The sequence below is a fragment of the Xenopus laevis genome, chromosome 1S (genome assembly GCF_017654675.1).
Source record: "Xenopus laevis strain J_2021 chromosome 1S, Xenopus_laevis_v10.1, whole genome shotgun sequence".
Taxonomy (NCBI): domain Eukaryota; kingdom Metazoa; phylum Chordata; class Amphibia; order Anura; family Pipidae; genus Xenopus; species Xenopus laevis.
In genome coordinates this window covers 131,207,266-131,220,946 of record NC_054372.1, presented here as the reverse complement: position 1 = coordinate 131,220,946, position 13,681 = coordinate 131,207,266, and the positions used below count along the sequence as shown (strand labels likewise).

The window sequence follows — 13,681 nt, the reverse complement described above, 5'->3', positions numbered from 1 at the left end:
TTCTCTCATGCGGTTGTGTTTTGATTATAAAGCTTTATATTAACAAGAAAGTGAGAGAAAACCATGGAGAGTGGCACCAGGCACACTAAGGGACCAATTCATTAACTTCGAGTGAAGGATTCGAAGTAAAAAAAAATTAGAATTTCAAAGTGTTTTTTTGGCTACTTCGACCATCGAATGGGCTACTTCGACCTTCAACTACGACTCGAATCATTCGAACTATAAATCGTTCGACTATTCGACCATTCGATAGTCGAAGTACTGTCTCTTTAAGGAAAAACTTCGACCCCCTAGTTCGCCACCTAAAAGCTACCAAACCCAATGTTAGCCTATGGGGAAGGTCCCCATAGGCTTGGCTAAATTTTTTTGGTCGAAGGATAATCCTTCAATCGTTGGATTGAAATCCTTCAAATCGTTCGATTCGAAGGATTTAATCGTTCGATCGAACGATTATTCCTTCGATCGTACGATCACAGTATTTGCGCAAAATCCTTCGACTTCGATATTCAAAGTCGAAGGATTTTCATTCCCAGTCGAACATCAAGGGTTAATTAACCCTCAATATTCGACCCTTGATGAATTTGCCCCTAAACATTAGCCACTTAAAGGGGTTGTTCGACTTTGAGTTAACTTTTAGTATGATGTAGAGTGTGATATTCTGAGACAATTTGCAATTGGTTTTCATTGTTTATTGTTTGTGTGTGTTTTTTTTTTTTAGTTATTTAGCTTTTTGTTCAGCAGCTCTCCAGTTTGCTATTTCAACAATCTGGTTACTAGGGTACAAATTACCCTAACAACCATGCATTGATTTGAATAAGAGATGGAATGGAATATAAATAAGAGAGGACCCAAACAGAAAGAGGAGTAATCAAAATTATAAATAGCAACACATTTGTAGATTTATAGATATTTTGTTTTTTTAGATGTGGTCATTTGAAAGCTGGAAAGAGTCAGAAAAAGAAGGCAAATATTTCAAAAATGAAAAAAGAAAAAAAAAGGAAAAAAAGAACAACAATTGAAAAACATGATTTTTTGATACTCACCGTTAAATCTGTTTCTGTGTAGTTGAAAGGGGGACACAGGGAGCGATGAGGTTAAGCTCCATCCTCCAGTAGGTAGGACACTTGGATAATAATAAAAAGGGGCATGGCCTACTTGGCTTAACCCGGTACTCTATACTAATCTTTGTCCCAAAGAACTCTAAAACAGGAACAATAACCATTCCGGACATGACCAACTGGTCAGAAAAGCTCCTCCTGAGGGCGGGAAGCCCTGGGGCCCCCTTTCGACTACAGAGAAACAGATTGAACGATGTGCACCAAAAAATCTTGTTTTCTCTGTTGTCTTAAGTGGGGACAGGGAATGATGGGGACTTAACAAGGCAGCCCGAAAACAGCAGGGTGGGGTTGAGACTGTTATAGACAAGCTATTCTAATACTGATTGCAGCACCTTATGCCCGAGGGAAACCTCGGCCGATGACAGCGTGTCATGTCTGTAAAATTTGGTAATGGTTTGCGTAGACGACCAGGTAGCAGCTTTGCAGATCTGTTCCAACAAGGCAGAGTTGCGCCATGCCCAAGATGCTCCCACTGCCCTTGTCGAGTGGACACAGACCCATTGGTGAAGTCTTTCCTTTTGACAGATAAGCTTGTCTGATTGTCTGTTTGATCCATCTAGCAATGGAAGTCTTCGAAGCTGCCTGACCTCTATGAAGTCCAGTGGGTAGAATAAACAGAAATTGAGAACGACTAAATGATCTTGACCTTTCGATGTACCACCGGAGTGCTCCGACTACATCTAGACTGTGGAGTTGTTGTTCCTGCTTGTTTTTAGGCTCTGGGCATAGTGACGGCACTACAATCTCTTGATTTATATGAAAAGATGAACCCCAACCTTGGGTAAAAAGGATGGAGTTGTGCATAGGACTGGAACAACAGAAAAGGTGGCTCTCAGGATAATGCGTTCAGTTCAGACCAGGACCTGTGGGCTCTGGCAAATGCCAGAGGGGCTTCTATAAGATCCCATAGAAAGTCATTATTTAGTGGGCTGGTGGGGGCTGTTTGAGACCTCTGTGTGGGCTGATTGGACCTCTGTGTACCTGAAATAGCAGGGCCTATTTTAATTCACAGACCAGACCTGGTTCAGACACTCTTCTTGTTGATTAAATCACCACTAGAAACACTACTTTCCAGGTAAGCCACGTGTCCAAAACTGAGCGAAGTGGTTCAAATGGAGGATTGAACAGTGACTCAAGTACTAGGTTAAGATCCCAACCTGCGACCGGTGGATTGAATGGTGAAATCACATGTGCCACTCCCTGAAGAAAAGTAAGTATTGTGTCTGCCGTCGCTAAACGATATTGAAACAGGATATATAGGGGTGAAACTTGTACCTTTAGAGAGCTTAGCTTCAGACCTAGTCGTAATCCCTGCTGTAAAAATGACAGAACTCATGGGATATGGAGATTGAGAAAGGGTAGCCTGAGCTCTTTACACCAGTCAAAATAAGTGCGCCACACTCTGTGAAAGGCTCTGGATGATGTAGGCTTGCGTGCCTTTATCATTGTTGAAATTACCTCTTCTTCTATTCCTTGTCTCTGCCAAATGGACGCTTCAATAGCCATTCCATCAAATTGAAGAGACCTGAGTTGTGGTGAACTACTGGTCCCTGGCGAAGAAGGTCCAGCCTGGGAACTAGGCGAATTGGCTGTGATACTGACATTTCCTGCAGATTCGAAAACCAGGCTCTTCTCGCCAATGTGGCACCACCACTATGACTGTGATGAAAGATTGCCTGATCTTCTTGAGGACTGGTGGTAGAATGGAAAGAGGAGGAAATACATAAGCTAGGTTGAATGTCCAGCATTGTGCCATGGCGTCCAGTCCAGTTGCTAGTGCATCTCGTACCGAGCGAAGAACCTTGGTACCTTGGACATCCCCACTGATTCACCAGCTCTTCGAATGCTTCTGGGTGTAGTTCCCACTCGCCTGGATCCAACTGGTTTCGGCTGAGGAAGTCCGCCTTTATGTTGGACACTCCTGGTATGTTTATGGCTGACAACCTCACAGAGTTGATCTCTGCCCACTCCAGGATCTGCTGAGCTTCCGCCAACGATGCTCTGCTGCGTGTTCCCCCTTGTCAGTTGATATACACTACTGTGGTGGCATTGTCGATTTGAATTCATATGAGAATTTCCTGCAGTCACTGTGCCCAGTGTATAAGTGCAAATCTTAAAGTTCGTAACTCCAATATGTTTCCTCAAGGGACCATAGCCCCTGTGCTCACAGGTTGTTCCAAGTTGCCGCCCAGCCCTGTAGGCTGGTGTCTGTGGATATTACATTCCAATTTGGAGTTGCCCATGATTTGCCTGTGGACAAATTGTTTGGTTATAGCCACCATTTTAGTGTCCCCCTTGTTGTCTGTGAAAGTCTGAAAATTCAGGATAGGCATCCTCCCTTCCATGCTGTCAGGATATTCAATTGGAGAGATAGTATGTGTATCTGTGCAAACGGAACTGCCTCAATGGCAGACACCATGAGCCCCAGTACTTTCATCGCGAGTGTATTGTGGTTTTCTGGTTGAAAAATAATGAATGAACATGATCTCTGATCTTGATTTGTTTGTCCTGTGGAAGGTGTACTAACTGTTTGATTGTGTTGAATTTTAAACCTAGAAATATGATCTGATGACTTGGCTGTAAATTGGACTTCGACCAATTTATGGTCCAACCGAATTCCTGAGGTAGAAGGACTGTTTGATCTAGATATTTCTTTGTCTTGTGTTCCGATCTGGCCTTCAGAAGGAGATCGTCCAAGTATGGGGTCACTGATATTCCCCGTAGCCGTAATGTTGCTGCCATCACCGCCATCAGTTTGGTAAACACTGGAGGCGCAGATGATAGTCCAAATGTCAGTGCTACAAATCCCTAGATCCTGCCAGCGGGTCCCTGGACCTTGCAAAGAAGAGAGGAACTTTTAGATTGTGACGTGATCGACCTCTGGCATCCCCCATCTTTGAGTGATCTTGTGGAAGATGACGTCCTTTAGAGACCACTCGTCGGGATCTAGGGATTGTCTGCTGAGATAATCTTCTTCCCAGTTTAAGAGACCTGGAATGAAGATGACAGGCGAGTCGGATTGCCCATATTTCAAGAAGGTTGATGTGAAGACGTCGTTCCGATAGAGACCAGCGACCCTGCGCAGACCGACCCACCAGCACTGCTCCCAAACCGGAGAGGCTTGCATCTGTGGTGAGCAGTCGCCACTGTGGATCCCCTAGGGGTCTGCCCCTGGTCAGGTGACTGGAGCGACGTAAATAGTAAAATACTCCTGAATGCAGGAGACGGTCCTAACCTCCTGAGGACACCACAAAACCGAGTGTCTCTGCCTACAGAGGAGGGGTATAGCAGGAGGAGGGATCAAGTTTCTATTTTTTTTTATTGTTTCCTGCCTCCTAGTGGTGCCAGCTATACCCCACTGTCCCTGTGTCCCCCAAGCAGACCTAGAGAAAGGTACTTTTCACCCCTGTCGCTTGGGAAATGATCTTTTCCAATAATGTTGGAATGAGTGCCGTATGGACAGAGCTGAAGTGCGAGCGGTAATCTGTGAAATATCTAAAGTGGTGTCACTTAGATAAGCTGCTGTTTCCAAAATAACTTGTGCAGCTGAAAGCAAATCAACTCTGGGTGTTCCCTCTTGAACAGCCTTAGAGACTTGGCCCAAGCCTGTATGGCTCTAGACACCCAGGCCTAAGCCAGGCATGGGCATAATGTTGAGCCCGAGGACGAGTAGATTGCTCGTAAAAATCCCTCCAGGCGCCTATCTGATGGATCTTTGAATGCAGCCGCATCCGTTACTGGTAGGGTGGTAGACTTGGATAGCCTAGAAACCGGAGAATCTACTGCCGGTGGATTTGACCACTTGTCCACCAATTCTTTATGAAAAGGATAAGACTTTTCTTTCTCGAGAATTCCATACATCTTTTATTATTTCAAGCAACTGTTCATGTGATGGAAAACAAACTGATGATGTGTTGTCTCTTGAACAAACTGGATGACTCAGCCTAAGACTTCAGTGTTTGTGATATCTTTAAAACCTCAAGTACCCCTTTAATAATTCCATCAATATTGTGTTGGATATCAAGGTCCTTCGCGTCTTGCTGAATATCGTCCTCGTCACCTGAGGAACCATCAGAAAGTGGTCGCCTCCTGACTGAGAGGAAACCTGGTTAGCCGATGACCCCTCCGATAGAGTATGGGTAGCGATATCCCCTTTAAGGTCGTGTTTATGCTTGCCACTTGTCTTATGGCTGAGCTTGGCTAAGGCCTTTCCTAAATTATCTGCAATGGATGGTAACCCTTGCAATGATGCTAAGGATTGTGAAAGCTGGATGGCCCACATGGAAGCTGGTGGTTCACTTGACTGACCAGCCCCATATCTTGTGAAGTACTATCTTGAGTAGGGTTCACTGTCTGAGGTGTTGCAGGGCTTGAAATAATTGGAGTAGTTTACAGATATTGACAGCACCAGCCATAGATTACTTTGTTTAAAATGCCTTTATTGAGACATGGGTTTCAGACCCCAATACACTTGGCAACGTTTCAGACCGCCATCGGTCTTTTATCAAGCCACCTGGTGGACACATGGTGGAAACCGTTGGACGTGCATCAGGTCTTAAGAATTGGGAGATATAGGTGCTGACTGAGAAATCTTAACATACTTGGAGTAGTTGCCCCCTGCCACAGCATCCGCACAGCGGCTCACTATGGCTGCCTGGTAGTTTGGCCTGACATTTGGTACAAGCAAAATATTTCACCTTCCCCCCGCCCTTGTGAATGGTCCACCGGACCTACCTGCCATTTTAGAACACCCAGTTTGTAGTAGAGTGTTAGCCAGGAAAGGGTTGCAAGGCGTAATAGCTTGTGAAGTGATGGCTGCAATGTTCCCCTCAGGAATCTTGAGCAACCGTGCCCTGGAGCGCACTTGCTCTGTGTCTCCTCTGCTTGTCTTGCTGGACGAAACAGCCACTGGAACGCAAGCGTTCCAGCTGGGGCATGCTCCTAGTATTTTGGCGCGGCTGCACAAAATGGTCGCTGGAATGCATTTGCGCTCCACTGACGCATACAGGGACAAGCCTACTCCTTCCCTGACTCACTGACCACCTGAATGATTTGCCAGCTTGCTTGCCACTCTCCCTGCCTGTCAGAATCTTGAAGCATTCCTTAGCAGGTACGAGGGAGGCGGGTGTGAGGCTCTGCAAGAGTCCCCCCTAAGACGACATAGAAAGTTGCTTAGAATTGGCCTTTCTGAACTTACTGAAAAGTTAACTTAAAGGTGAACCTTCCCTTTAACCCTCTGGCAAATAGCAGCACAGCATCTCAGAGCAGTTATGCTAAAAGATATTAACAGTAAAAAAAGGTTAATATCATAAAAAAAAATAACATTTACTAAAAAGATGCTTGGAAGAACATTTTGAGGGGGCTTTAGATTCTATGAAAATACATATTTTAGAACTTTCATTCTGATTAAACAGTGATTATTTGCATGTTATATTTTATAGTTTATTTATGTAATGGTATATAATGTTTAAGGTTGTTATGGCAACCTTCCCATAGACATCATGTTCTCAATCCCTGAATTCAGGGATATTACATTTGTTTGCATCGGGAGCCTCAATTATCAATTTTATTAGATGCTCATAGCTAATGATGCTACTTGCATCTTTTTATATGTCTGTACTTTAGTAATGTGTTGAAGGGAATAATCAAATAAATTTTAAATCTGAGCCTCTTGCATTCCCATTCATGTAACTGAATGTATTCGTTATTGTCATTTATGCTACATACCAAGTCCATGTGCTTCAGGCTGTCCAGAAGTTTGCAGTTTCTGTTCTTGAGCCGATGAGCCTCATCAATTATGACACAACGCCACTCAATCTCACGCAGCTCTGGGCAGTCAGACAACACCATTTCAAAGGTTGTAATAAGAGCATCAAACTTGTATGCACCAGGAATCAGATGACCCTAATAAAACAAAATAAAGGCCAGTTAAAAACAGGTAGTAAATCAAAATGATGCATTTGTTTATTGAAAATAGTATACAAGCATTTAACAAGATGGTTATTTTGCAGGAAAAAAAATGAACTACAGGATGGCATCATCATTCGGACCAATCAACTACATTTGATAGTAAACGATTTAGTGAAGTATTTTTAAATAAAAAAGGCAGGCCTTTAGAGTGATGCAAATAAGGATAAAATGAAAGCTTGTTATGCAGCTTTAATACAAGAGATAAGATAAACCCACAATTTACAAACCCGGCCACACAAGATACCAAAAGGAAACTGTATACTAATTTTCACATTCAGAACAAGAAACCCCATCAGAAAACCTCATCTGTAAAGAAAACACTGGAAAGAAAGAGTAAATGACCAATGCAGGCAAGAAGTGATGAATTTGGCTGAATCTTGCATTTTGTGCAGCCTTATTTAATATGAACATTGAATCCCTTGCTGTTTTTTTTATTACAGACTAATATAAAAATTAAAACTCATAACTAACCTTGGAGTCTTTACAGTACATCTCATATTGCTGGATCATTTGGCGACTAGCAAGGCTGCCATGATATACAATAGTATTCATTTGAGTCCAACTGGCAAACTCTCTCTCCCAGTTGGTGATGGTGGAAAGTGGAGCAATGACAAGGAAAGGTCCCCGTATTCCCATGTTATATACTTCTTGTAACAATGTGATAGATTGAATGGTCTTCCCCAACCCCATTTCATCTGCCAAAATGCAATTTTGCCTGTGAAAAAAAACAGAATAAGCCACAAAAGTCCAGGAAGCAAATTGCATGGTTAAAATTAATGTAGTGCAAAAGAAATCCAATGGCATACAGAACTGCTGCAAGCTAGGTAAACTTTGCACGTTTAATGCAAGTGCAAGGTTTAACTTGCTGGGAGAGATTTGAGGTTGACGAACCTCTACCATTGAGCACCAGACTTATCTACCCATAAGTAGGCATGGTTTGCAAGAGCTTTTCGTAGTCTAAAATGAATATAGACAACAAATTAAACTGTATTATAGTTACGGATGAATTCATGCTTGGTTAATTTAGAACAAAATCAATCATTCTTAAAAGTGAAACAATATTTCATTTAGAATGGAACAATGTCCTGGGTAATCCAATCCTGAAATATTGTTGTTAAGTTATCTTGCCCCAACAGGCAAACTTGAGTATAGTGAGATAAAGATCACTAAACTGTGTGATCTGGTCAGAAAGAAACACTTGATTTTTTGTTTTTATAAACATACACCAAGCAATTGCAATTTATTGCTACACTACAATAACACCAAGGGGCAAAGTCACTAAGGCCACTTCGTCAGGTGCAAATTCACTAAAATGCGAAATTGCGTCTCTGCAGCCGAACACTAGCAAAGTTTCGATAGCGTTAATTCATCAGCACAAGCATTTCATAGCAAACTTTCACGAACGTTCGTTTCTACCTAGCGATACTTTGTTAGTACACTTGCACTTAGGGCAATTTGCATAGGGTGGGTATATATGTCTTGATTAGTGATGTTGGTGCAAATGCTTGAAGTGGCCACTTATTATTAATAATTTCCAAGGAAGCAAAACAAAGACAAAAGAGATCCTCTAATGCCCTAGACATGAGCCAAACCTAAAACAAATGATAAAAAAAAGGTTAAAGGAACATTTCAATGTGAAAATAAAAACTGGATAAATAGATAGGCTGTGCAAAATAAAAAATGTTTCTAATATAGTTAGTTAGGCAAAAATGTAATGTAGGCTTGAGTGACTGGATGTCTAATATAATAGCCAGAACACTACTTCCTGCCTTTTCAGCTCTATAACTCTGAGTTCAAGGGGGGCTACATGGTACATATCTGTTCAGTGAGTTTGCAATTGATCCTCAGCATTCAGCTCAGATTCAAAAGCAACAGTTATGACCCATGTGGCCCCCTCAAGACTCTGTTAACCAGTCAGTGTAAACCAAGAGAGCTGAAAAGCAGGAAGTAGTGTTCTGGCTATTATGTTACACACCCAGTCACTCCAGCCTTTTTACATTACATTAACTATATTAGAAACATTTTTTTTTTTTTGCACAGCCTTTCTATTTACCCAGTTTGTATTTTTACACTGAACAATGCAAGAATTTGTAATAAATACAACTTTTAAAGATAATCCCACTTTAAAATATGAAAAAACCCCAGCGTTTTTTATCATTTTAATAACTTTTCGGCATATTCGATATGATGTCACTGACATAAGATTAAGGAGGCTGTAGCTTCAATTTATCAGTGATCAGCTTAGAACTGGCAAAAGAAACTTTGGAGGAAGAGGTAACGTTCTGTACAATTCACACTTTAGTGAATTTGTAGATAAACAGTCGTTCATCTGAGCGAAAATTCACCTGCCGATAGGGCGCAAAACTGCTCTAGCAATGGTCTCTTTTGCTAGTGAATTGTCCTCTACGCCTGTTAGTAAATTGGCTACCTCCCTGCGGATGGGATTTCTGGCACTAGTGACGGCCATTTCGCCCTTTAGTAAATCTGCCCCAAGACTTGCAACAATTACTTTAGGGTCAGTTGAATGATCAAATACACTTCTTTTCTATACAGGTTTTCCTCTAACTGCACTATGGCTAATTCTCTCACCTGTTGTACCAGTTAAAGAGTAGCCAATTGACACCTTCCAGCTGATATTCTCTCAACTGGTTGCCATTCTGATATTCTCGTGACAGTTCCAGCTTCTTCCATGATGTGGCAGCTGGGCGGGCCTGAAAGAGAACATGCAGATTGATTGCTAACAATGGGTTCTATTCCTTTACATCGTTTTAACATTTCCCCAGATAGTAAACACGAATCCTACCAAACGTTTGAGGTTTGGCAGCCTCGCCTCTAGTCGTTTATATTCCTCTATTTTTCCATCATCAACGTCTTCTTTTAGCTCCCACGTGCTATCTTCATAGGGCAGAGAGCACCATTTTACAAGGTAATACACTACCGGCTAAGACAGAAAGACAAAAGGGACAAAATCCGAGTTAGGCAACAGAAGCAAACAGCACTTCATACAGCCAATGCATTTGTAATGGATTTGTTTTTTGTTAAACAAACATGATACAATAACTGGTCCATTAAGAACTTGGAAAACAAGAAATTTATACGTACAGTTGTGTTCAGAGTAATAGCAGTCGGACATCACTAACCTGATCAATCACTGTTTTGGTAGAAATTATATTTCTACATGGCAAATAATTTACTAGTAGGTGTAGTAGAGTAATAGAAAACCAAAAGACCCAACAGTCATGACATGCATGCTGCTGATTTTGTGTAATTGAATCACTAATTGAGACTTGTTTCAAATAATAATAGCTTGTTCAATTGTTCAATTAGTGAGGTCATTCATTCTGTGAATGAATGCCAATTACAGCCCTTATTTAAGGAAGGAAGGAGCAAATGTTGTGCATGCTGGTTATAGTACATTTCTCTCTGAAACTCTGAGTAAAATGGGTCATTCAAGACTTTGTTCAGAACAGTGTACTTTGACTAAAAAGTTGATTGATTGAGGGGAAAACATATAAAGTGGTGCAAAAAATGATGACTGCTCAGCTAAAATGATCTCAAATGCTTTAAAATGACAACCAAAACCTGACTGTTGTGGAAGAAAACAGAAAACTCCCATTTGAATGGATAGAAGAATAGCCAAAATGACTCAAGCAATGATCAGCTCCAAGATCAAAGAAGGTCGGTCTAAAGTTACCTGTGAGTACTGTTAGAATTAGATGACGCCTATGTGAAATCAAGCTATCGGCAAGAAGCCCCCGCAAAATCCCATTGTTGAAATATAAAAAAATTTGCTGAAGAAGTTACACTTTACAAAGAACACATTGAATTGCCTAAAGAGAAATGGGGCAACATTTTGTGAACTGATGAAAGCAAGATTATTCTTCTTGGGTCTGAATTCAAGCCGCAGTACTCTGTGAAGCATGGTGGCACAAGAATCGGGATATGGGGTGACTCTCATACTATGGTGTTGGGCCTATTTATCACGTACCAGGGATCATGGATCAGTTTCAATAAATCAAAATACTTGAAGAGGTCATGTTGCCCTATGCTGAAGACCACAAACACACCAGTAAACTAGCAACATCTTGGTTCCACACCAACATTAAAGAGTCACCAGCCCAATACCTGGACTTTAATCCAATACAAAGCTTGTGGGATGACATAAAAAATGCTGTTTCTGAGGCAAAACCAAGAAAAGCAGAAGAATTGTGTAATGTAACAAGTGCCAGAAGTTTGTCGACTCCATGCAACACAGATGTTCAGCAGTTCTCAGAAACAGTGCTTATAGAAATAATATTAGTTCAGTGATTCAAAGGAAAGCAAAATATTGAAACATTTTTCAGTTTACAGCGAATGTTTGAGTTTGTAAAGAAGAATGCAGACTGCTATATTTTTGAGAAGCCTAATATAACACTTTCTTCACTTTCTATAAAGGAATAACAAGGTTGATACATTTTTCTTCATGTTTTGATTTGGAATAAAATGTGCAGAGTTCCAAATGTATTTGCGTGTATGGAAATAAAAGCGATTATAAGAACACAACTGTACACTGAAATACATTCTTATATATATCATTCTAATATGTGAAAGTAAATATACAAATATATACACACACATATATAGATATATATTTCAAAAGTCACATGGCCTCCTTCCATATAGACATTCCTGCTGCATGTATCTTACTTACTGTACATCTTAACAAAATTTGAACACTCCTGGTCCCTCCATCTGGTTATATCAGCTGGCTCCACTTTTTCCTCTAACTCCTATTGGAAAGCTCAGTCGTGGAGACAATATAGATAGAAGGAAGACCAAGAGACAAAAGGTAAATAGCGAGAAGAGGTCCCGATGTCCATACTAAAATTATCCTGGGTGGGACTTATTGCACTGACAGTTCGGGCCTACTAGGACAGGATTTTCCCGGTAAGTACAAAATCTCTTTTTCTCTAGTCGGCCCTCCTATCAGTGCAAACTTATGGGGATGTCCAAAAGCTAGGTGGGTAAAACCATCTGATTTGTAATGTTATTTGGCTACAACCGCCTTTAAAACTTTTCGGCCAAACGTGGCCAGTTGAGATGCAAAATGTTCAACTTGTAAAACGTAATAAAGGTATTCTGTGATACCCAGTTGGCTGCTTGACAGATCTGTTCTGCTGTAGCCAAGTTGTGCAGGGCCCAGGATGTGCTCTGCGCCCTGGTCGAGTGAGCCTTCAATGCAAATGGTCTGGGTGTCTGTTTAAAATCGTAAGCGACATTGATCGTTTCCACCAGCAATCGTGCTATAGTTCGTTTAGACACTGCACTTCCTTTGAATGCTGTGGCATAGGAGATAAACAAGCTGTCTGAATTCATATGTGCTGCAGTCTGTTTCAGATATATTCGAAGGGCACGTACTCCATCCAGTCTATGAAGTCGTTTTTCATCCTCGTTCGCTGGTTTTGGGCAGAAGTAGGGTAATACAATGTTTTGGTTCATATGAGCTTCCGTACCTGGTTTTCCAAGAAAACCAGGTACGGTTCTAAGTACTACTTTGCCCTGGTGTAACATGAGCTATGGTTCTCTGCATGAAAGTGCAGCTATCTCAGATAATTGCTTTGCTGACGTGATGGCTACTAGAAAGGTAACCTTAAGTGAGAGCCATTTTAGGTCACAATTAGACAGAGGTTCAAACGGTGGCTGTTGTAAAGCCTCAAGAACCAATGGTAAGAGGTGGCAGATTCCTGGCTATACCTCTAAGGAATTGTTCGTGGTGTCATCAGCCCACCTTATCAGTGCAGTCAGCGCGGAAACTTGTGTTCTTAGCTTATGGAAGCCCAGTCCTTTATGAAAGCCATATGTGAGGAATTGAGCATGTAGAGCTGTCGTCCCAATAGATGTGTCGGATCCTGGGCAGAATGGCTAGTGGTGGGAAGGCATATAACATCCTAAAGTTCCATAGAGTGATCAGGGCATCTTCAAATGCTGCACCTGGGTCACTTGTCCTGGCACCGTAGATTGGTATTCTTTAGCCCTGACTGAGGATCGTTAATACCCTGGTAGCCTGGTCTGTTGAATGGAGTCCGGCTGAACTTGTCTTTGTAATGTTGGGTTTTTTGTTGACGCCAGGCGGGTCTGCCCCTCCTTGCAGTTTAGTCGACTGGGGTACTTCGAAAGTTGAAGCGAAAGGGTTGAAAGGATCTTTCCTTCTGAAGCTGCTGCAGGTCCAAGTATTACTGCTGCTTGAGTATAGGACCTTTTCAGGATTGACTCCATGAGGCGGTCCAGGGGATCCTTTAAGGAGGCCTCCTCAGCCGGTAGGGCTGTTTGGCAAGATAGGTGTCCAACTGCAGAGTCCACCTTGGGAGCTTTGTCCCATATTTTTCATCGGGGACTGGATATATTTTGAAAAATCTCTGGGGTAAGGCAATGCGCCTCTCTGGTTGGTTCTACTTGATCTCATTTGCTTGTGTGAAAAAGTTAAAAATTGGGAAGGCTAATTTGGATTTCTTTGTACCCCTCGGAGTTTATCAGCCCTTCAGAGCGGTGTTGTTTCAACCTTTATGCCTAGGGTTTGCATCATCTCTATCAGTAACTTTCTACACAACTCAGGT

General features: G+C 41.8%; 1 protein-coding gene across 4 annotated transcripts in view; it reads right to left on the bottom strand.

Annotated features, from left to right (window-relative positions):
• The window catches only part of chd8.S (chromodomain helicase DNA binding protein 8 S homeolog), a 66,033-nt gene that overhangs the window by 23,866 nt on the left and 28,486 nt on the right, over positions 1–13,681 (bottom strand). For all 4 annotated transcript variants that reach the window (XM_018243945.2, XM_018243944.2, XM_018243943.2 and 1 more), the window contains exons 11-14: positions 9,892–10,029; positions 9,678–9,799; positions 7,560–7,803; positions 6,846–7,022 (exon numbers count right to left, since the gene is read on the bottom strand). In XM_018243945.2, coding sequence (XP_018099434.1) covers positions 6,846–7,022; positions 7,560–7,803; positions 9,678–9,799; positions 9,892–10,029 — 681 coding nt within the window. The remainder of the gene's footprint in view (positions 1–6,845; positions 7,023–7,559; positions 7,804–9,677; positions 9,800–9,891; positions 10,030–13,681) is intronic.